Source organism: Myripristis murdjan, chromosome 10 (assembly GCF_902150065.1).
Source record: "Myripristis murdjan chromosome 10, fMyrMur1.1, whole genome shotgun sequence".
In the NCBI taxonomy this organism is placed as follows: Eukaryota; Metazoa; Chordata; class Actinopteri; order Holocentriformes; family Holocentridae; genus Myripristis; species Myripristis murdjan.
In genome coordinates this window covers 15,132,724-15,156,519 of record NC_043989.1, presented here as the reverse complement: position 1 = coordinate 15,156,519, position 23,796 = coordinate 15,132,724, and the positions used below count along the sequence as shown (strand labels likewise).

At 40.6% G+C, this 23,796-nt stretch overlaps 3 protein-coding genes across 8 annotated transcripts in view; 2 read left to right on the top strand and 1 right to left on the bottom strand.

Moving 5' to 3' along the window:
- Positions 1 to 1,545: 1,545 nt before the first annotated feature.
- polr1d (RNA polymerase I and III subunit D) lies at positions 1,546 to 7,362 on the bottom strand. The gene is made up of 5 exons (XM_030062208.1): positions 7,196 to 7,362; positions 6,482 to 6,579; positions 5,920 to 5,996; positions 4,436 to 4,518; positions 1,546 to 1,930 (listed from the first exon to the last, which is right to left on the bottom strand). Exons 1-5 carry the CDS (start codon positions 7,232 to 7,234, stop codon positions 1,883 to 1,885), a joined length of 345 nt encoding a protein of 114 aa, XP_029918068.1. The 5' UTR covers positions 7,235 to 7,362; the 3' UTR covers positions 1,546 to 1,882.
- Positions 6,829 to 18,817, top strand: sybl1 (synaptobrevin-like 1). Of its 4 annotated transcripts, none has more exons than XM_030062206.1 (9): positions 6,829 to 6,909; positions 7,836 to 7,987; positions 9,144 to 9,322; positions 14,774 to 14,831; positions 14,928 to 15,065; positions 15,263 to 15,353; positions 16,540 to 16,607; positions 17,038 to 17,130; positions 17,657 to 18,817. In XM_030062206.1, exons 3-9 carry the CDS (start codon positions 9,177 to 9,179, stop codon positions 17,720 to 17,722), a joined length of 660 nt encoding a protein of 219 aa, XP_029918066.1. In that variant the 5' UTR covers positions 6,829 to 6,909; positions 7,836 to 7,987; positions 9,144 to 9,176; the 3' UTR covers positions 17,723 to 18,817. The 4 variants fall into 4 exon arrangements, with proteins under 4 accessions (XP_029918066.1, XP_029918065.1, XP_029918064.1 ...); XM_030062205.1 differs by having other exon boundaries at positions 9,102 to 9,322; XM_030062204.1 differs by lacking the exons at positions 6,829 to 6,909; positions 7,836 to 7,987 and adding an exon at positions 8,484 to 8,638 and having other exon boundaries at positions 9,102 to 9,322.
- A 250-nt stretch (positions 18,818 to 19,067) lies between these two features.
- The window catches only part of mtus1a (microtubule associated tumor suppressor 1a), a 35,339-nt gene continuing 30,610 nt past the window's right edge, over positions 19,068 to 23,796 (top strand). For all 3 annotated transcript variants that reach the window (XM_030062420.1, XM_030062422.1, XM_030062421.1), the window contains exon 1: positions 19,068 to 19,206. The gene's annotated coding sequence lies outside the window, so the exon portion shown is untranslated. The remainder of the gene's footprint in view (positions 19,207 to 23,796) is intronic.

Sequence of the window (23,796 nt, the reverse complement as noted above, 5' to 3'; positions counted from 1 at the left end):
CACACAAAGAAATAGCCATGTTATCTGAATTGTATAATATTGTATTCTAACCTAAATCAATCTAAGACTGCTCACCTACATGTATGCTGTGATTAAAATAAGTTAAAATAAGTTATATAAAATAAGTTATATATTTATAAATCCAAAGGTTGAATGAGTTTACCCTACCATACTGCCACATAGGATCCCTTCATTCAGCATATTAAGTCATGGATATATTCCTTAACATTTTTTTCCAATAATAATTATATTTGAGAGGTTCACAAGGTAAATGCTTCTGTCCAAATTGAGTTACACTTAATGGACAACAGTATTAGGACACAGCTCTTAATCACTGAATTCAGGCGTTTCATTCATTCATTCAGTTCAGTCGCCACAGATGTATCAAATCAAGCACCGAGCCATGCAGCCTTTCTTTACAAACATTTGTGTAACAATGGGTTACCCTAAAGAGCTTACATTGAATTCGAGTGAGGTACTGTAACAGTAATGTAATAGGATGCCACCATTGCAACGAGTGAGTTGGTGAAATTTCTTCCCTCCTAGGTATTCCACCATCAGCTGTAAGTGCCAACTCAGTCCTCAAGTACCCCCTGTCCTGCAGGTGTGCAAAATTAGATCAGCATGAAGCCCTTAAATGGATCAGGTGCAAAAGAGTAGAGTTGAAACAAAAACCTGCAGGACAGGGGGTCCTTGAGTGACGAATCACACTTCTCTATCTACTTCCCTGCCTGACTGCATTGTGCCAACTGTAAAGTTTGGTGGAGGGGGGGATAATGCTGTGGGCTTGTTTTTCTGGGGTTGGCCTTGGCCCCTTAGTTCCAGTGAGGGGAAATCTTAGTGCTTCAGCTCACCAAGACATTTTGGACAATTCTCTGCTTCCAACTTTGTGGGAACAGTTTTGGGAAGGCCCTTTTCTGTTCCAGCATGACTGTGCCCCACTGCACAAAGCAAGCTCCATAAAGGCATGGCTGGGTGAGTTTGGTGTGGAAGAACTTGACTGGCCCGCACAGATTCCTGACCTCAATCCCATCCAAGAGTGGAAGCTGTTCTAGCTGCAAAGGGGGGAGCAACTCCATATTAATGCCTATGGATTTAGAATGGTATGTCCTAAAATCTCCTGTCGGTGCACAGTGTAGGTGGCCCAATACTTTTGTCCATACAGTGTATGTCCCACACAAAGCCAGACATGTGCGACCATGTGACTGACAGAGGAATATGATTAAACTCTAACAACTTTAACCTCATTATTTACACTTCTCTCCCCTCATTTTTCCTCTCTCTCTTCTTGGCACCGTATGAAGTCGCTCACCCCACATTCCTCTGCTAATAAGGACATTCGAGCCTCCACCCCTCCCTCCACTCATCAAACATTGCTTCAAAGGACAGACGAGAACCATTTTGTTTTTCAAACCTCATCACTTTAGGTTTGGACATCCTTCAAATGGTGTTACGTGAGTAGCAGTGGAAATAGCAATGTTATCGCAAAAGTCAAATGGCTAAGCACCAAACAGAATAACATATTCCCATGAAATACAAAAGGTCTTTTTTGTTAAAATATTGTCTTTTATTTTTCCTTTCATCACTCCTGCATTCCAGGAAAATGACCTGACAAACACAAAATTCAGATACATCTCACAATATACATCAATCCGTACAAAATACAAAAGAGAACTGTACAAATGTTCTGTTTTAATGTGGCATGACCAAAATATTTTGAAGGAGCTGGATCATTTTTCAGAACATTCTCTAACTAGCAGAACTTTTACGATGTTGTTCAAAAGGGAAAGTCAAGGTAACTGTCACCATAATTCTTTTACTGTGTGTTTGTGTGTGTGCGCCTGAGATAGCGCCGTCATCCAACAGGGCTGTGCGATGCCTCTCACTCCATGGGTTGCTCCTGCTTTGCTTTAAACTCATCAACTCTTGCCTGAAAAACAGGACACATGCAGTTTAAGCAGACAGCACCTGCAGTCAGAGTGCAATAACATCCTCAGGGAGACGTGGAGAACATAACATCTTTATGACAGCTGACTTTCACTCTACTTTCACCATGGGACTGTGCCAGACCTACACCTTGGGTTTCACTACATCATTTTTCTTCATTTCCAGATGCAGGCAAAAGTAAGTGTTTAGCATGTGGGAATGGTCTGACTATTAGGCTACTGGACAGATATTCATTCCAAAAATAATAATATGGTGCTTTAAATGATAGGGGGAAAGTCATTTTTTACTTAACCTCTTACATAGGAAGGTCAGAGCACTTCACAGGGCCAAAAACATGTTGACACAGGACCTGAACCAGGCCCTCTCCCTTCACACTTCATAACCCTCACACACCAGGGAGATCTGGGATCAAGTGACTAGAGGCTGGCTACACTGATACACAACCTGAACTTTCCAAAAAAAAAAAAAAAAAAAAAAAAAAAAAAAAAGGAAATGAGATGCCAGAATAATTTGTGTTGATTCAAGAGGTTATAAACAAATTGAAGAGTCATGAAAAAAAAAAAACTGTAATATTTGAGTGGACAGATTTTTCCACCACCCCTAATAGTTACAATGGTAGCAGAGTTGGCAGTGATGCCCCTTGCCAGATTTGGATGTTCATATGTGCTCTTTTCTTGTTAAGCCTTTGTATTTTGTTTGTGCTCCTGGCCAATACTGGATGGTTGGGCAATACCAATATTTGGCAGTAAAAAAAAATTATGACAGATGTATTAGCCGATGTTTTTATACTTAAAGCCACAATTATAGTCAAGAATTTGGCAATCAAATTGGTGTAACAAAGGCTTGTTATTTTACTGTGTAACAGTACAATTTGTCAAACTTCATGACAACAATCCACACCGCCATCTGCTCAGCTTTGAGATGTTACCCTCCCAAATCATGTTTTTGTAGTGCAAACAATGGAGTGGTGATTTAATGGTAACAACTGTTTTTAAATTAGTCTAAGTGGTTTTTACTGCAATATGCACTCTTTTCCGCAATTTAGCTAACATAAACACTGCCACACATATATTGGGTGATGAGCCAACATCGGACAGCTAATATATCAGGCAGACTCCAACTTTGTCATAAATGTTAGTCTTTGTCTGCCCACTTTCAGTACCCAATTCAGCCCTGACTGTCCTGGAAGGAGGAGCCTTGTGTGAGGACCTCCCCAAGGACTCTTCTATTGTTCTTTCCTAATGACTTTTTCATGGACATATTTCTTCTCTCATTGAGGATCTAATGTTTGGCCATGTCATTTTTATTAATGTTTCATAATGTGGGCAGAGTGAAGTCCCTTGAGACTTAAGCTGGAATTAAGTGATTTACAGATAAAAAATGATTTAATTTATTATTTATTAGTGCCATATGCTGCTACTGCCAAAACAGCAAACAGTGACAACCATCAACATCTGTATGCAAAGTATCTTACTGAGCAGTGTAGGATTGAGGGCCCCGCACACTGTAAAAGATCAGGACTTCAGTTCGACAAAAATCTCTTGAATTACATCGTGCAAAAAGTGTAAAAAATAAAGTGCAAATGAAATTGAGTGGCAGCAGCACAGCAGCAGGCTCCTCAGCTCACATGGCTTCATGTGGGCTGAAATTATTTTTGGTGAGAAATGATTTATGTTTTGAGGAGTGTAGGACTCTCCCTCTTAAACTACTTGAATACACCGGTTTCCACAAATGGAAACAACTATTTTGACTGACCACCAACCTCATCAATTTGTCAGTATCTTATTAACACAAGTCAAAGTAACTATTTTGTTCTGTCATTCATTCTTTTTAGTTTGAATTAAATCTGAAACCTGTAATTTTAAAAAATTAATTTATTATTATAATATATATGGTGGCATATGTTAAAACAAGTCCATATGCCGTCACTGAAGACTCTCCATACCATACAAATGAGAAATGTCTTAAATATCAATCAGCTTGTCAGCTCGCACCTGCTTCTCTGAGGAAGGCAAGGAATATCAGGACTGGTTTACAGTCTTGGTGGACAGTGGCAATAAAATGTTCGAAAGCAGAGTCAATGCACCATAAACCAGATTAAATCAACCACAGATGCTCCAGATGCCATCTCACATACACACAGATACACTAGTTAGCACTACATTGGAAAAAAACAACCTGACAACGTGAGTGCACGTGAGTTACTGTGAACCTGCTGTCACATCAACATATTCACATCATCCCATGCTATTTTACTTTCACATTTCAGCACAGTAAATAATACATTTGCATGCTCTGTTCACTTGATGACATTTTCACTCTGCTAGAAAGGAGATGCTCTCCCATCTTTGCTGTAGTTCACCACCAGAGATCAACAACAGCAACAAAAGGTTACAGATTTCAGCTTAAAAGAAAGGTCGACATCAGCTTAGTGTTGGCCAGTTTTTTCAGTATTACGGGCTCCGATCTCCAGTATACAGAACCTTACCTGAAAGGTGTTGAGAACATGCTGACAAACATCACTGAGGTCATTCAGACCTTTCCGCAGTGGCTCTGTGGCAGGTATTCCTCCTACAACATACAGCAGGTTCCTTTATGAATAAAGACACTGGATGCATGTCTATCACCTATTCTACTAAGTTGCTATTGCTACTACCACTGACAAAAATACTACTGCTATACTACTACTAATAGTAAAAATATACTAATGACAAGTTAAAAGTGACAGCTAAACCTAAAACAACATTTGACTCCTAAATCATCTTGACCCTAAGAATGTAGGTCCATGTAAAAAGCGTGGAATCCACAACGTCAGAGTTTTTGGTGAATTTCATAGTGTTTTTGGGTGAACAGGCGTCTTTTACTCTTTGACAAAACACGTCCCCATTCACCAGCTGGCCTTCAGCGGTACAGAGGATGGAGATTTTTAGAATTACGCCGAAAATCTCAAAAAAATAAAAATAAAAAATAAAAAAATAATACAATTGATGTTTTCCCCACTTTTTAAAACTGCATAGTAAAGGCTTGAAAACTAAAAATGTGAGGTTAGAAAGCCACAGAGTTACCATGTACTTTAAACGTGCTGTCATGAATGACACAAGCAAATAGGGTAAATTTGAGCCAATCAGTGCTCCCAATTTCATCACTACGTTTGAAAATCTGTGATTCTGACTTTTAATTATAGCACCCCCTTTAGGCCAATCTGTGTTAGGTGTAAAGCTGGCTGGATGAGTGTTTCCAAATTTTGAGCCAGAATGCCAAAACATGCTGCTAAAATACAACATCCCTCCAACTTTTCAACAAATTTGAACAGTGGTGTCTGCCACAGGACATGTGACAGACAAATGGAGGGCCTTGCATCCTTCTCTAAGGTGTGAAAACATCAGCGACGACAGTAATGATAACCATACAGTTTAAAGTTGAATCATTTCCACATCCCAATGAAAAACAAGACTACATATCTTCTGAAAGTATAGTGAAAGCTGTTACAAATTATGGCCTCATGTTGTCCTGAAGCCGCAAGGAAATGTCCTCAAGACATGATGAAACTCAATTCAACCGCAAACACAAGCTGTTTTTTGGTCGTTCTTACAAAATCTTTTAATATGTTGAAGCTGCTGGTCGTGATGAGTTGCTGGCACTTTTTCCTCAAGTTACTGACATATGATGCATATTTGTTTGGGACAAGCCATGTGGTTACAGCCCCCTGTGCACAGTAAGTGGATAAATGGAAGTAAGTATGTGTGTGCATGTGTTTGTGTTATAGAGTCACTGGCATTTCTTCCTCAGCTGAGTGGGTAAAGTGAAAGCACCAGACTATAATCAATGTGTTTACTCTCTGCAACACAGCCGTAATAGTGTTTACTCTCTGTCTTTGCAACACACACACACACACACACACAAAATGAGCAGGATTTGGGTTAACAAGAAAAAAGGGATGACGGACAGGTGAGGCATTATGGGGTGTCTCACCTCGTGTCTGGATGCGGAAGTTGATCTTGCTTTCAGATGGATGAGTGATGCTGTATCCACAAAACTCCACATCCGCACTTATGGAAAAAAGGAAAACAGACTAAAGTTTATGTGTGCTGCAGATGATTATTATCAGTGTTGTTCCAACATGGGCAGGGCTTGTGTTAGTGTGATTTTTTTTCCATTTAGCTGCTTGTGATGATTCAGTGATTTCAAACTTTCGGGGGAAAAAACCTGGAATAACATAAGTGCTAACATTTGCTGTGTTACTGATTATGATTATCAGACATTTTTAACATTTTTTATATGCATTCCCATTTTGTCAACAGAGAAAAACACTCCACTCCAGATGGGGACGAACCAGGGAACAAAGAGATTACGGCGCATCAATCTTAATCTTTGTATGACAATTTGGCGCCCTAGGGGATGGGAGGATGACGTAGTTTGCAGTACAAAAAGCCAAAAGGTCCAAAATCTGTGACTGTGACTGGGTCAAAGTTCAGGTTATGGTATTCCTGTCTACGCTGGGGCTCAAGGCAACAGTTTGTTAGAGAGCACTGACTTTTTCATAACCATGTATCTGAGGGAGTTGCCCAGCGTGTGATCTTCATCGTGCAGCACAAATGTCACACAGCCCTCATCGGCTCCATCAGCCTGGACCTGAGACACAAAGCAGAAACACAATTGCATTCCTTCTACAACCACATACAGACACATTACTCAACTTCCCTGCGACACCCTCATTGTATGTGCATGTGTGTGTGTGTGTGTGTGTGTGTGTGTGTGTGTGTGTGTGTGTGTGGAGGCGATCAGTCACAGTATGATGAAGAAAAAAACAGCTGTTACGCATTACCAAATCATTCAGTACTCACTAACTTGCCAACAAACACTCAAGCACTAAGCGTGTGGGTCAAGGGGAGTGACCAGCCAGTCTCAGTCAAATGCCTCCATCCAGCGGTCAAAACTTGACACACGCCGGACCCATGCGAGGTAAAACCGACTCCGTCCAATAAAACTTAACTGACATGGGATTTTACCTGTATGACACCGCCAATGATATTTATTCCAAACACTACATGTCGTACAGATGTGTCGTACAAACGAGAAAAACAGAAATATCATTCTTCTCCCGTTGCTATCGTTACCCACGTGAGCTGACGGCTGCGGATCTAGCATTAGCTTCTTTAGCTAAACCTGATATAAACCGAGCTGAAAGCGGCGTAGCGAGGCAGCTGTGTGACATATAACGATAAAAACAGATAGTTTAGTTCCTCACCATCTCTAGCACCGGTTTCTTTTCGCCTTCTCCGGCCATGCTTCACATTCCGACCCAGAAAACACAAGCCGCGGACGCTACAACCATGGATGTGCTGGCCTGAGTGGGGTTTTCAACCCTCGGCGCTGTCTTACAGGAGCAAACTCTCTGTATCCGCCCCCTGTTTTCAAACCAGAAAACAAAGATACAGATATAGATATATGGATAAATTATAAAGATGTAGATTCATAAGGTAGAAAACTCATAAGATAGAAAACAAGTTGCCTGTATGACAGATACTTTGCCCAGTCATTTTAAAGTCCCCATTAAAATGACCTCATATGACCTCCACCTCCTGTAAAACAGTGTCTTAAATGGTGACGTCATACAGAACCAGTGGGTGTAAAATCTTTTCACATCCTCTCTCATCCACCTGTCCCTTCAAATAAAACTGGCTTTCACTCCAGAACTGAAATCCTATTGGTTTACACTTGTGAATGATCCTTCTCTGCCCTATATATGAACTGTGTAAAATTAAGAAAGTATCAGTACAATTGCTAATTTCCTGGACATTTTCTGCACATTTTCTGGTGATGTTTTTCTAGTTTCTTGCTCATTTTGGGGTATTTTTTTGTTAATTTGCTCATCATCTTTTTGACAGAAATCGGGGGCCGGTTTCAAAAGGGTTGACAGCAAATATTATCCAGTGTTCTCCATACAGACAATGTGAATCTGAGCCACTGCAACTGATCCACAAAGAATTTCTGATCCTGAAGAGGAGAACAAAAACTAATGGGTTTGAACTGCCTAAAGGTGATTTTAAACTGTCAGCTGATGTTGCCATAATTGTGAGTGTTATCTGATTCCCTAGAGGGCAATTAGCAGCGGTGCTCGGTCCCAATCCCCTCGGACAATTTAAGTAAATCAGTACCCAGATATGATGAAATATGGGATCATATAAATGTACAGCATGCTTAAAAAGGTGCAGCTGTGCATCCTATAGCCGGATAGAGCTCTGGTTTACAAAAATCCAAGTAATCCTCTTAAGAAAGCTTCAGAAAGTTTTCGTATTTACTTCTTTCCCCTCTTACGCAGGAGCACACACTGTTTGGAGTGCATGTGTTTGGCCTGTAAGATAATCATGTGGGCTTACTAGACCACTGAGCACTCCAGCTTGTCGCCGACATGTGACGTGGTTTGAAAACATGTGACGACAACACTACGCTGCAGGAAGTTGCACGGTGTAGTTCACTAAGGGCAACGTTACAGTTTACTGTAAGCGGCAAGCTTGTGACAAGAACTACATCACCCGGTAGGAGTCGCAAACTGTCGCTCGAAGGGCTGAGTAATTTGCAAAGCAGAAGTCACTCGAAAGGGATTAGCTAGCTTGCTAGCAGCTGAAATCTTTTAGATGTCGGACATAGAGCCAAAACACCGACTTTGAACACCACTCAAACATCGAAGGTATTTAATTTATTAACCATCCGTCATAAGTTGTTATCCGTCACTGTTACCTTGAATAAACATAGCTAAAAAAACGATAACGCTTTGCTGTATGTTTCCGTAGAGCCATCTGGACATATTAGCTAGTACCGTTAGCTTGTTTTTCTACTCACTGCCAGTCAGGTTTCATTTGTATTTATTTGTGTTGATATAATGCGGCTGTGAGCGCTGGAGTAGCTTGTAATGTTGACCGCTGCGTCCATAAATGACATGTGATGCGGTGTTTCGTCATTTGTTTTCCCCTAATTCTCTCTTTCGCTTCCTTTCTCTTTCTCTCTCTCTCACTCTCTCTCTCTCTGCCACACACACACACACACACACACACGCACGCACAAACACCATGCTCCTGTCACTATCCTCTCAAACATTTACACATGAACTCATTTATCAAATCTTTTCCCCCACTTCACTCCCCTCTGTTCAGTGCTTCAATCCCCTCTCTTCATCCGTTCACTGATAACATCAGTGAGTCACATTAGCTGAAACCCCGGCTGTTGCCATGGCAATCCTCTTTGCTGTGGTGGCCCGTGGAACCACCATCCTGGCCAAGCATGCATGGTGTGGTGGGAACTTCCTGGAGGTGACTGAACAGATTTTGGCCAAAATCCCCTCTGAGAACAACAAACTGACCTACAGCCACGGCAGGTAGGTGTAATACAAGCATGTACACGCACAATAACCACTCACCCACTCAGTCACATGCTGTAATTACATTTGTTTTCCTGTGTTTCATTGTTCTCAGAGGTCAAACTCTAGCGGTTTTTATGGCAAGGTGTGATCAAAAGTGTAGGCTAATGAAAATTATAAATGTGAAAAGAGTCAACTGCAGGGAAAGTACAAGCAGTGCCCTGACAAACCACCTAAATATGCCTTTTCCACCAAAAAGGTCTGGTTCTCAGACTGGTTCTGTCAGAAGTAATAATAATAATAATAATAATAATAATAATAATAATAATAAACTTTATTTGTATAGCACCTTTCAAAACACAGTTACAAAGTGCTTTACAGATCAGATAAAACAATACAGGCAACGCCAACAACAACAACAAAAAAAACCATAGTCAGGAGTGTTGACATAAAATAAAATAAATAATAAATAAGTAAATACAATAGAATAAAACAAGATAAAATACAGCAATAAAAGTGGCAAGCAAGAGAGAGCTACTCTAAAAAGCCCTTCCTGTAAAAATAGGTTTTGAGGTGTGACTTAAAAGAGGGCAATGAGTTAGCTGACCTTAGCTCCTCAGGCAGGGAGTTCCAGAGCTGTGGGGCTCTGATAGAGAAAGCCCGATCACCCTTGGATACTAGGCGGGCTGTGGGAATAGTTAAAAGGGTCATCCTTGAGGAGCGTAGGCAGCGACTAGGCTCATAGGGTACAAGTAGCTCTGTGATAAAAGAGGGGGCAAGGCCATGAAGGGCTTTAAAAGTAATAAGTAAAATTTTAAAATCAATCCTAAACTTAACTGGTAGCCAATGAAGGGTGGCAAGGACAGGTGTTATATGGTCTTGTCTTCTAGTGTTTGTTAGAAGCCGTGCAGCCGAATTCTGAACAAGCTGGAGACGGGATACGGTCTTTTGACTAAGTCCTGCATACAGAGAATTACAATAATCCAGTCTAGAGGAAACAAATGCGTGGATGACTTTTTCAAGATCTGCTTGAGAGAGGAAAGGCTTTACTTTAGCAATATTTCTTATTTGGTGGAAGCAGGACTGAACTACTTTTGTAATTTGTTGCTCAAAGCACAGCTCTGAATCCAAAACGATGCCCAAATTACGGGCAGTGTGTTTGAAATTTAAAGATAGTGAGCCGAGATTCTTTTTTAGATTGCTGGTTTGGCTGGGGGGACCGAGTAAAATGAATTCAGTTTTAGATTCATTCAGCTGGAGGAAATTCTGAGACATCCAACATTTAATATCATAAAGACAGGAGAGAATTCTAGCACAGTGATCAGTGTTATTGCCAGTAAGTGGAAGATAAAGTTGCGTGTCATCGGCATAAAAATGAAAATTGATATGATGATTATTAATAATTTCACCTAGAGGAAGCATATATATGGAGAAGAGCAGAGGACCGAGAATTGACCCCTGGGGAACACCAGATAAGGAAGGAGCTACGGATGAGGAGAAATCTCCCATCACCACCGAAAAGGATCTGTTAGAGAGATACGAGTGAAACCATGCAAGGGCGGTATCCTTAATGATTATTATAATGATTTTCCAAACGGCTTAAAAGGATCTCATGGTCGACAGTATCAAATGCTAAATACTCTGGTAGCACATGACCACGGTGTCATGGTGACCCAGCCTTCATGCTGTCAACTACAGTACAGAGCCCGACCCCTCATACCTGTTGGAATAAGAAAGCTACATTATCTGAGCCTGATAGGGTTCAGATTGAAAATAATAAACTCTAAATCGTACCTTAGCTGGTGTGCTGATTCTGTCCCAGAAAAATGAGCAGGATGTGATGGGAAAAGCACTGCTGCTTCCCATAGAAAGGTATAAGTAAAATATTTTGACTTGTAGACATGAGGAAATCTCTTTTTAGAGCTGGCAAAAACATGTTAAAATTATTTAACCAGGCCACAAAATTTCCAGGTTGGTGACTTCATCATTTTTGAAGACACACCCAATTGGTTTGCACTGAGAACCAATTTGCAAAGAACGGTTCACATTTTGGTGCCCAAACCAGAATGGAACCGGTTCTTTGGTGAAAAAGGGGTAAAAGTGAAGTTTGTGCTGATTAGGGTGGACCTCCTCCGAGCATGCAAGTGCAAACTGTCAATACTGTAACTTCAGATTTAAAGCAAAACAAAAAACAGAACAAAAAATCCTTATTGATGCACAGACTCCTGAGACTTACAAGATAAAAGATGTGATTTCTCAATGCAAACACTACAACATGCATGCAAATTCCACACAAACCACCATACATTGATAGGATCACTGCATCATAAAAAAAAAAAAACGAGGATGTCGGAGAGGTATAGTGGTAGAAGAAGTCATAGCCTAAAAGGTCGAGGCAGGGCGCTTGACAGCACTGAGTCACTCAGATGGCTTGGCTAAAGGTTAAAGGAGAACGCTCATGCTCTGTGTCATGTACAGTTACAGCCTGTTTACTGCTGACTGTGTGGATTTAAATTTCCCTAAATATTTTGCTGCAAATTGCTATAGCATTTTTAAAATGCAATCCTCATGTTGTCAAAGCTGCCTTGACATTAACTGTTGGCCTAGCTTGAATAAGAACACATCGATGTAACAGTAAAATGTATTAAGTGTGTGACTTGTTGTTAAAGGACTATCCTTGGTGGAGAGATTTTGGTTTTCCTTTTGAGGCTGTCAGGTGATTGACAGAAAGTAGAGAGTTACACAATGTGTGAATAAATCCAGCTCATGTGGTACAAGGCAGTGATGTTAAAACAGGGAAATGTGGAGAAACCCAAATTAAAGTCTCACACTCATCATGATGGATTGTCTGTCTTGTGCAGTTTTCAAGTCAGTGGAAGTTGTTTTTCACCTTGTACAAAAATGAATGACAGTTGGTGGCTTCCTCTTAAGATAAGAAAACAAGTCCATATATTCACAGTTATGCTGACTGTGTGCAGATACGTCTTCCTGGAAAGTACAGTTATTCTAGATTTAAGGATATATTTAATGCTAATGTTATTTGTGGAATTTGCATGTTCTCCCCATGTCTGTGTGGATTTCTGCCAGGAGCTCAGGTTTCCTCCCTCAGTCAAAACATAAGTCATGCAAACTGGAGAAGAGTCAATATCAGTATAGAGTGCCATTGAGACTTCCCAATGACACAAAAAAAAGATGAGATTTTCCACTGAACTTCATATCCATTGTATAAAGTAGACCTTAAGCTGTTAGAAATGCATGTTGGTCAAGCTCCTGCACCTTTTATAAATTGACTGCAAGAATAGAAAGTACAAGTGAATTGCAAAATGTGTCCACCCTGTCATGGGACAATTTCTAAATAGAGTAAATATGTTCTAATCATGTTGATTACAAAATGTACATTTTCAGAAAGGTATTTGGTCCCTTGTTCAGGAATATATTTTAGTTTCTGGAAAACATCTCTCAAAAATACAGAAATTATGGAAAAATATGTTTGTATATGTAAAATCTGTGAAAATTGTACTTTCTTTTCTGAATAAACTCTATAAATAAAGGTATCTGGTCAAACTTTGAAATAATACTGTTTGGCCCTAATCTCTTCAGAGCAAAATCACACAAAAGGTTTTGATAACTTGTGAAAATAATTATTTATTCACATAAAACATGAACATGATAGGGTGGACAATGACATGACGGGGTGGACAATGTTATGGTTTTGTCAACAAATGTTTTTTGTCAAAACATGACTTTTTTCACCTACTGTATTTTGAATTGTGCACAGGTTGGCTACATTTGGAAATGACATTCAACAACAGCAAAAATAAATAAATAAAACCTTCAACTAGACGAAAAAACAAGATTGATATAAACAAAACAAAAACCCTTGGTCCCTAAATGTAGGCCTGCCACAAAAAGTATAAACATAGGTATCCTTTCAAATGGTTTCTTTCTCTGCATATGTTTTGTCCTCCACTTGACTTCTGGAACACTGAAAAACTTATAAAACTGTTATAAAACTAGACTTGATGACGGGGTGGACAATGACAGGGTGGACGTTTCTGGTTGAAGTTTGCATTTAATGAGCACATGTTGGGCCATTAGCTAGCAACATGTATCAGTTAGGAAGGAGACTGTGTATACTTTAACAAACATATTTTGAATTTCTGAAAAGCATTTATATAGATTCATATTTTGCAATGACAGGGTGGACACATTAAGATTGAACACATTCAAGTTCAATCATAAAATGATGAAAATGTCAAAATATAAAAGTTGATATGTACTCTCTCTGCATGAGCTATTCTTCACTCCATTTGTAAAAGACAAAGCAGTGGTAGTGATGTCACTGATTACAGCAGGGGGTTTCTTTTAGTGGCAGTAACCACCTAATGACGGGGTGGACAGCAAATCCAGGGACACATGCAAAACGTTTATTATTATTATTACATTAGACCATAAATGATCCAATTGACTCATTTTATTCAAGTACTTGATGAGAGCAACAAGAGCATGTAAAAGGTTTGTACATTGTATATCATTTATCTACTTATTTCACTCAGTGAAGTTAGTAGAGAGGAGTTTGGGACATGGCAAAATCACATGCATCTAATCATAGAAAATTTTTTAAAATATGAAAAACACCCTTTTAAAGATGTATCTCTGTACCAATGTGTGTTTAAATGTTTGGCCATTTATAATAAACCCTCAGAGTTTTGTTATTTTGCAAATTTTTCATGAAAAGTGAGTGATTTCTGCCTGGGACACCAAATGGTACCCTATATTGATATTGACTCAGAAACGCAATAGCCCCTAGGTGTGAATGTGTCTTTCTGTGTGTCTGCCCTGCTATGGACTGGCAGCCTGTCCAGGGTCTTTCCCCACTTTCTACCCAGTAAGTGCTGGGATAGGCTCCGGCATGCTGCGGCCCTAATTAAGATAAGCTGCTTGGAAAATGAATGAATGTTATTTGTGCTTTGTAGATTTCCATGTGTGTGTATTGTGCTTTTAATTCTAAAACTTCATTCTTAGGCTACGTATTTGTAAATCAGGGGGTGTGGTTTACAAATCAGAACGTATGGATTTGTAATTTGAAGGAGGAGTTTACACTTTACAAATCCAGTGGTACAAATCTGAGGTCCTGCAGGACTAAAAACTAATCCAGGCTGATGAACAGAAGTCTGACTGAAACTTCTCATACATTTGGTATTACTAAATCCATCAAGTTTGGGAGCGGCTTTTGGTATGTGTGAAATCTTGTTTTGCTGTAAGGGGTCAACCCCAAAACAAATCATTAACAAGGAATAATTGCCACAAGAGCTTCTAATGAGGCTGAACTGCAGTGGTCTGGTCTAGTCTCTGAATGAGTGCAGGAGCAAAGAAAATGGCCAAGTCTTTACTTTTGGATTAATTATTAAAAGCTGCTGTTGGCTGTGTTGTTCTGATTTATTGACATAATCTCTTCTCTCATTTCAGCTATCTCTTTCATTACATCTGCCATGACAGAATCATATACCTGTGTATCACTGACGATGTAAGTATATCATTTGATCAGACTGCTATAGGTGTTTGAATTATTGTCTCAGCCCGTCAACTTGAAACACTTTTATTTTACTCTTTTGCACTGAAGGACTTCGAAAGGTCACGTGCTTTCAGCTTCCTCAGTGAAGTCAAAAAGCGGTTTCAGACAACCTATGGGTCGCGAGCGCAGACGGCCCTGCCCTACGCCATGAACAGCGAGTTCTCTTCCACACTGGCAGCTCAAATGGTGAGTTTCACAACGGCCTGGGCACAGAGACCCATTAGAGCCTTGTTACTGCTCCTTGTGTCCAGGAAGTGCTGATAAATAATATAGACTGCAGAAAGCATCACACACCCACACTCTGCAAGTAATCACGGATGCCAGGCTGTATTATCTTCCATATCTACCTCATCGTCTTCTTCTGTCTGTTTTCGTCCACGTAGAAACACCACTCAGATCCCCGGGGATCAGATCGCCTGACTGAGACACAGATGCAAGTGGATGACTTGAAGGGGATCATGGTCCGCAACATAGGTGAACTTGTCAGCATTTCCTTTTGTCTAGTGGTGCTAAATACCTGTCTTTCTAATGCGTGGCTAATACCATGATAATATTGGATTAAAAGATCCAGTGCAGTCATCGAGTTCAGCCTGTCTCTCTCTCTCTCTCTGTCTTACCTGCACACCCACACACAGAGACCAGATTAACTTTAACAATCTGATGAAAAACATAATAGTATAGGGAGAGAAGTGAGAAACTGCAGAAAGTGCATTATCATTTTGCACTGGCTGACATGCTGAGGCAGTGTCTCAGTTGCCTCTGCATTTGTTTGCACCGTTCCTAGCACACAGCACATTGTGGCACACAATTCTTCTCACTCAAGGTAAACAAAACCTTAATTATCTAACTGCATACGATCTCAGTTGGCTGACTAGACAACTTGGCAGTCCAGGGTATTTAGCAGCATGAGTGTCACTTAACCCCTGAGTTTGTGACTTGGTGGCCCTTAAAAAGTAATGACACTGCTCCTTTCTCGGGCATCAGATTACAAGCATATCTAAATCCTTTTTGGTGGCACTTGTTGAAGCCCTGCCACCAAAAACAAGCAGCCTAGGTAAAGCTTGTAGACAGAGCCAGAGTCTAATGGTTCCCTCTAAGTGTGCCATCCACTATATCTGAATATTTTTTTGTATTTAATTTTTTTTTTTTTTGTCTTTGAGAAACAAATATCCAGTGTTGGCACTACATACTTGAAGCATCATGATATCGGCTACTTGAACAATCAACCAGCTGTCTGCTGTCATCGTATGGTTCAACTCAGAAGTTTTTTATTGTGAATCAGTGAGGACAATCATTACAACTGGAGTATATTTGAAGGCATTTACAAAAGCAAGTAGGTTAAATACCTGGGAACGGTCTCTCAAATGCCACTGAAACCCTATTCTGGCGGGATTAATTTTACAGGATTACATCGGATCATTTTTTGGTATCACAGATGTCCTTAGTTATGTTAGTCCTGTTCAAATGAAATTACAGACTTACTGTTTCAGCAATTAAAACTCAGATGTCGTTTAGGAACCTAATTGTGTCTGAATAGGGCTTCTGTCAAATGTGCGTTACATTAATATGCCTTTTGTTGTAAAACAGTATCATGAGATTGAGAAATGTGATTCTCATCACACTGACAGGACTTCTGAATGTGTGTGTTTTTGTTTTTCAGACTTAGTAGCTCAGCGAGGAGAGAAGCTGGAGTTGCTGATTGACAAGACAGAAAATCTGGTTGATTCAGTGAGTTTAAAGGCTTAGCCTGGAATTGGAGAACAGTTCCACGGCTGGTGCCACTTTCACTTCACTTTTGGCCTTGTGTTTACTGATTGGTTTGACGACTTTTTTCATGCTCAGATTGATTTGTTTAAATTTTGATACAACAGTCTAAACAAGACTGTATAACATGTTTGTGTTTTAAAGCTGCAACAGGCTTACTAATTGTATGATTTGTAAAAATTGGAACAAAATAAGGAGAAAGCTTATTTTTCACAATGGTGTGAACTGGAGCAATGCAGGCTGTGTTTACAAGGATTCTGATTTATTCCAAATTAATTAGTGTTATATGAACACTTCAGCTGGACTAGAGTATCTTAGCTGACCTCAATCTGATTTAATTCTACATGCACACAGATATTGTCACTGATGTTATTTTCTACCCCTCTTTTTCCAGTCAGTCACATTTAAGACAACAAGTCGTAACCTGGCACGAGCCATGTGCATGAAGAACCTCAAACTCACTGTCGTTGTTGTGCTGGTGTGTCTGGTGAGTATGGACAGAAACAGCAAATTATAGAAAATTGGTTATTGGCACGACACAGCGTAATTCTTTCATAACCAAGTGTGGTGGATTATGAACATTGTCAGGATCTGCATAAAAAAATAAAAAAGAGAAAAAAATTCCCTTAGTGGGCGCACAGTTAATTCAGCATATCAGTGTGAAAATGCACTGCATAACAAACATTTGGATCACACATCACAGTTTTGTTTTGATTTGTTCTTGGAAGCATATGACTGGGATGACATGGGATTGTTTTTATTTCAGGAGTAGCTACTGCTGGGTGTTTATTAGATTCTTTGTGTTTGTGTTTTTCAGCCACTATCAAGCGAGCACTATTCTGCACTACTCTGTAATTAATTTCACAAGTCTATTAACAATGAAAACAAATTGAATCCATTCCCTTTGGTTTGTGCGTCATTGTCCCTCAGAAATGCAGGGCTCCCTCTGTGTGTTTATGACTCACTGTGTTTTGAGAGTTGCAGGGCGTGAACTTTCTCTGTGTTCCCTTCAGGTGGTCATCTACATTATCGTCTCCGCTGCCTGTGGAGGTCTCAGTTGGCCCAGCTGTGTCAAATAATGAGAGGAGTGGACAAAAAAAGAGTGGGAGATGAAGGGAGAGAGGGAGGAAGAAGCTTTTTGCCAGTAGACGTGAAGGGAATCACCACTTTTCCTTACCTCTACAGCTTCTACATCCCTGGAACTCACACGCTCCTCCTCCTTTCTCCTTCTCCCCCTCCCTCAGTAGCGTGCACATTGACTTGCCTTCTGGACCTGGAGTCCCACATACCCTCACTAATGGACTGCAGAATCTGGCCTAAAACTGGTCTGGAACATTAATCTCGTCTTATTCTAGTCAGGAACATTCATCTTGTGTCATGCACTTAGTGGCCTGATGTATCAGCCTGTGATACTGTTCTGATGCCTCCATCCATCCCTGTAGTTAATTCAGACTGATAGAACGAACCACTCAAGGCAAAGATTTCAAACCTGTCAATGTCTTGCTTTTCCTTTGAAGAGAACGAAAAATCGAAACAAAACATATGGGACATGCAAGCTGTAGATAAGCGTTTTAGGTGTGTTGCAGATCCATCAGTAAGGACTCCCACAGTACAATGTCTTCTCTCGGTTACATCCCTGAGATGTGTTTTTTTGTTGCTGTTTTTTGAGAAAAACTGATGCAGTACATTTTCCCTCAGTGGCATGTGTCTTTTAACTACTGGAACCATCTTGTGGATGACATGCCCCTTTTTTTTTTTTTTTTTTTTTTTTTTTTTTTGCTCAAAGACCGTTGTGTTATCTGTTATCACCAAGCACAGTTGCCAAGCATCTTCTGCAAAACAAATATAAAGAATATCATACTCAAATCAGTATTGCATATTTGATTGATATTGTTTCAAGAAAATATAATGGTCCTATAAAATCAAGACTGATTTTGAGCACATACTTCGTTCTGTCCTGAACATGGACTTGGTAAGAAGCTCCCTTTACTTTCCTTAGTATTAGGGTCCTCAACATGCTCATGTGTCCTTTTTGTTAACACAATGCACTTTTTACAATGTACATAGGTTTGCTTCCTACCATCATATGGTTTATAATCATGTAATTATTTAATTATTGTACATCCAGATTTGAAATAATAAAATTTCATGATATCAAATGGTTGATCTCTGAGACGGAATTAAACTTGTTTTAACATTTTTCCAATGGCCACATGTTTAATACACCTTGTTAGCTGATGATGATGGGTGCCAGCTCATCAGTTTTCCCCTCACAGAATCCAAAGTTCAAGCAAACAAGATTTGGTAATCAATTCTGCCGGACAGTGACACTAACCCAAACTGAGCCGGCAGAAGAGGCTGTGCTCTGAGCCGCAAACTGATGAAGAGGAGCTGAGAAAGTGAAGGTGAGGGGGAACAGGTGATGGTAATTAATCATCAGGGCCGCGCCCGCGCTCCCGTCACTGCCTCGTCCATTCAGGTGACGCTGTGTGTTATGTCCATTTTCACTGCTACCTATATTATCATCTTTATTAAACAGCTAACTTCACTCTGGGATTAACGGGTAAGTAAATATATTTCTCATTAAGATCGCCGAAGTCACAACCAACCAGAAAAGCAAATATGTTGCCTCAAATTTGACTTTAACGTCTTAACATTAGCCCCGTCACTTTTGACACTAACGTCCTTGCTAACATTAGCTGTAAGTGTTTTATTTTTAGTGTACCGCTTCACCTTGGCTTTTTAAAGCGATAAATGGTGAAAAGTTTGTAAAACACTGCTGCCATCTAATGGTGGATAAGTTTAAAAAAAAAAAAAAAAAAAAGTAGTAAACTGACCTGTGATTGTGGGCTGAATCGTTTGAATAGTTTGCACATCTTTCAGTGCCGGACATTTAAACATAACCGACCGTTAAGTTTTTTTTTTTTTTTTTAAGCTAATGCTCGTTAGTTTTTACAGTGCTCCGCGATGTTGTGGAGTTTAATTTTACTCCAGCATTAGATTTGGACTTGTCAGTGCATTATCCCCTACTATATTTGTAGTCGCACCCCTTCCTCCCTTCACTACATGTTTACCTCTGATCTAATTACAGACACGGCAGAGGAGCTGCTCTCATACAGCCAGTCAGTAATAATAGTTCGTCAGTCAGGGCCAGTTGTGTTGATCAGGAAATTGTGTGCAAATGACCTCATCGCTAAGAGGATCCAGGCAGGAATGAGTTACTACAAATACACTCAGCCAGGCTCCATTCAGGCTATTTTCTGTCCTGAGAGACATGCCTCTGGCTAATGGGCTGGCGGTGACTCCTGATATTTGCTCCTCCTCTGCTTGCTCAGACTACAGAGATTATGGGTGCTCTGCATAGGTTATTGAAAATCTTAACTTTATCAGCAGAGTCTTAATAGATTTTAAGATACAGTTGACTCGATTAGATTAGTTGGCAGTGGTTTTGAAAGTGGGGTCCTTCAGGAGGTCCTCCGCAAAATGAGGAAAGTTTAACTGCACTAGAATTTTATTTGCTTGATGCTATTTTAATATTATATTTCAAGCTCACCACATTGAATCTGTCAGTGTTAAAACAGTACATCTAGACAATTTAGTACTTAAACCAGAATACGTTTTGTCAGGGTGCCTATGCCAAAATGAGATGAGGCTCTGCAGGTTAATGAAAATCAACCTGGGGGTGTGTAACATGGAAAGGTTTGAAAACCCCCGGCCAAGTTGATAAGACAAGATTAAGTAGATTTCGAGGTGATTGCTGTGTACTCAGTGTATGCGTCAAGATCTAATTTAAGTAGAGTGCGAAGGCTGCCAGGACACATTTGCACAGCTGCTGACACATCTGAAATGCCTCTATTCCTCACTATTCTGTAGATGGCAAGAGCCAACAGTTTAGCACTGAAAACTTTTATCCCATTTGTTACCAGAAAGCACAGACTATGCATAATATTCTGACTCTGCAGAGCACAGTGCCATATTATCCTTCAGTATTCGCCAGTGCCCCCAGCTGGGCTCACTGGTGTGTTTTTGTTCTCCTCTGCTCCACAGAGGACAGCCTTGTCACTATGGTATGCTGGGTGGAATCCCTCAGCTTGACCTGCTGCCCTGCTGTCCTGGGGCCAGCTCTGGTACTGGGCTTTGCGCTGCTGTAACTGCAGCTCATAACCACTGACTGTGTGACACTGGCATTTCCAATCACCCGTGAAAAAAGGCAAAGGCATGGGCAAGGCTATAGCAGGCTTTCTGCATGGTGCCTGAGGGCCTCTGGAAAAGGAGAAGCTCTGTCTTATTGATTTTAGTCTTCCAAGTCTTTTTGTTAGGATGTTCTCAAGATAATGCAAGACGAAAGATGAACAAGGGGATTGTAATGCAGTGCCATGTTAAAAATGTTTTCTAGTGATATTGGTAAGGGCTGTATTGATATGAAATACAAGCTGAAGAGAGAATAGGCCTGTTTTAGCTTTCTTTACAAGGCTGGAGCAAAAATTATTTTGGTCTCCACAACCAAATCTAACAGTGGACTCAGGAACAGGGACCACACAGAGTGGTTGACAGTATGGAGGGTGTCGTGCTACAATGTTGAGTCCACAGTGAACTGAGGGCTGCTGCAACAGGAAAGCGGCTGTGTGGTGAAATGTATAGAAACCAAGTCTTGTTTTCTTTTGTTTCTTAGGAACTCTAAGTATCATGATGTTTTGTTTTTATTGGCAACTGTTGCATGCACTATAGAGGTTTTGGTCCTGATGCTTAATATTGTGACTGCTCAAAGTTTTTTAATGACAGACAACACAGCTGCACTCTTCACAGTAAACAAAGTCAGTTTGTTAAGATCTGTGGCAAAATGTCAAAGTGTGTAGCTATTATGTAACTCCACCTCCAGAATTACTAAATGGAAAGCCTATTTTCTTAAACTTGGACTAATTCAGTTTTACAATCCTTGTAAGGAAATTATTTATTAGCTTTCTGTGCTTCTGACTGACAACATGTCACTTGCCAAGATTAGGCTACAGTTCCCAGGGTAAGGACCTTGTATGGATTAAGCATAAATAGCGTGGGTCTTAGGGGGGTCTTAGCCTCTGGTGTAGCACTTATGCTGTCAGGATCATCTGTAGGGTTGTTTGTGTGCAGTATGAGGCCATGTCCTCACACTGTGAGTGACATTGTCATGGAGGTACTGTGGAAAAGTTTTACTGGCAACACCAAGATTGCAGCCTAATGAGTCTTACTATACTGAAGTAAATTAGTTTCCATGCACATTCTGGTTAGGATCTATCAATTGTTTGTAAAATGGGCACAGCACAGCAATCTCCTGTACCTAGGCCTCATGTCATTCTACTCCCCTTTTCACTTTTCCCTCACCAAAAAGCCGCCTGATCCATTCCCTCATAAAAGAGGGACTGTGGCTGCTTAGCAACAGTGAATGCCGAGTTGGCCTAGCCGGCCTTGGCCACTCCCCCCCACCCCCCTTGCAGTGAGTTCGGCATGGATAAGGTAACATGTTGCTTTCTGCCTCACTCTGTCCCTGCTGTAAACTTCGAAGTGGAAAACTGTGGCGGGTGCAGTCCATGAGATGCCTGCATTGGCGAGAAGCATTCAGTCATGTCACTGATAGTGACTGACACAAGGGACTGACCACAGAGACTGCTGAACCACTGCTGCACCAGGCCGTGTTACTTCAATGAGAGAAGATCATATCAGAATCGAATGCCTACACTGAGGGGACCCTCAGTCAGGCCACGATGTTACTGATGCACGATTGACTGTGAGTACAGGGAGGGGAGAGGGAGAGGGCGAGGGGGAGGGGGGTGAGAGACTGTTGGTGTCTGTCTGAAGCCGCCTCACACACCACTGCCTGCCCAGGACTACAGGGATAGTTGGCTGGATTTAGCGCTGTTGAAGGAGAGTAGTAATGGGCTTGTCTCTGAGAGGATAAAGTTAGGCGGATGAACCTGCAAAACCTGGGTGATCTCTCGCTTGATACAGCCGGCGATACAGCTCTTCCTGGTGTAGCTGTTTCTTCCTCGCTGCAAATCAATGAATGGAGAGGACGAGAGGGGAGGTATTTCAAGTTGGCTTGTATAAGTTGTCTGACATAGCCTCTTAGTTTTTAGTGAACAGTTAATAGTGTGGGCCTATTGTTTGGATTTTGTAATTTAGCTACCCTCACATTGTGTGTTTTTTCTGTCAGCTACCTCTGTGTCTTGTGTAGCTTGGGTCTCGTGGTTTTATTTTTCCATAAACACAGTCAAGTCATGGTTTGTGTCAGGTGCAATTGTACTTGACATAACACACCCTGCTCAGGGAGATTTCTAACATCAAAATGACTGGTCAGAATTCTTAGTGTATTTGTGTAAGGAATATGCAGTGGCCTTGGAGGAGTAGTTCATGCCAAGCTTCAAAGTCTAGTCCGCAGTAAGCCTATATATTTGATTTGGATAATGCAGGATCATTGTTCCTTTAAGTGGCTGGTACTGGCTGGGTAAGTCTGCAAATGACTAAGCATTCTGTCTGTTTCTAAGGAAACCTTTCTATTTTGTGGGGAGGCTTAGTGAGGTGTGTTGCTGCTCTGCCTGTTCAACAAACATATTATTCGACAAGATTTGGACTATTGGCCTCTGATATGCTCTGTGTTAATGAAAATGGAGTGGCTTAGATATCACACCTACCAGCTGTAATGTTGTGCAAAAAAGAAGGCAAAATTTGCAGAATTTGATATGATTGTGAGAGGTTTTCAAAACATAATTCCCCAAATTTCTCAGCCGTATCACTTTTGAGAACTGAGAATTTCAAAGGAATTCCAGTTATTTTGATTGTAGTAAGTATATACAGCTGCATAACAACTGAGAGCACTCATTCATGCCTGCTTGTGTTGGTCTCTCTTTTTTTGTGTGCTGGCCATGAGCATTGCAACGTACACACCCCTGGGGTTTAACAGGGAGCACTAGGCTTGTTATGATATGTTAATGTCAGATTTATGAGGCTACACGTTGAAGGAAGCAAATTATTTTGCGTCTCAAGGAAGTTTGTGTGACAATAAATAGGCCTATTTGTGATAGGAATGTGGAGTCATCTTTCATTTGGGTCCATTCCTGTATTATAATGTTCCATTAACTAATGTGGGTTTGCTTTGAAGAAAAACCAACAGATTTGGGTT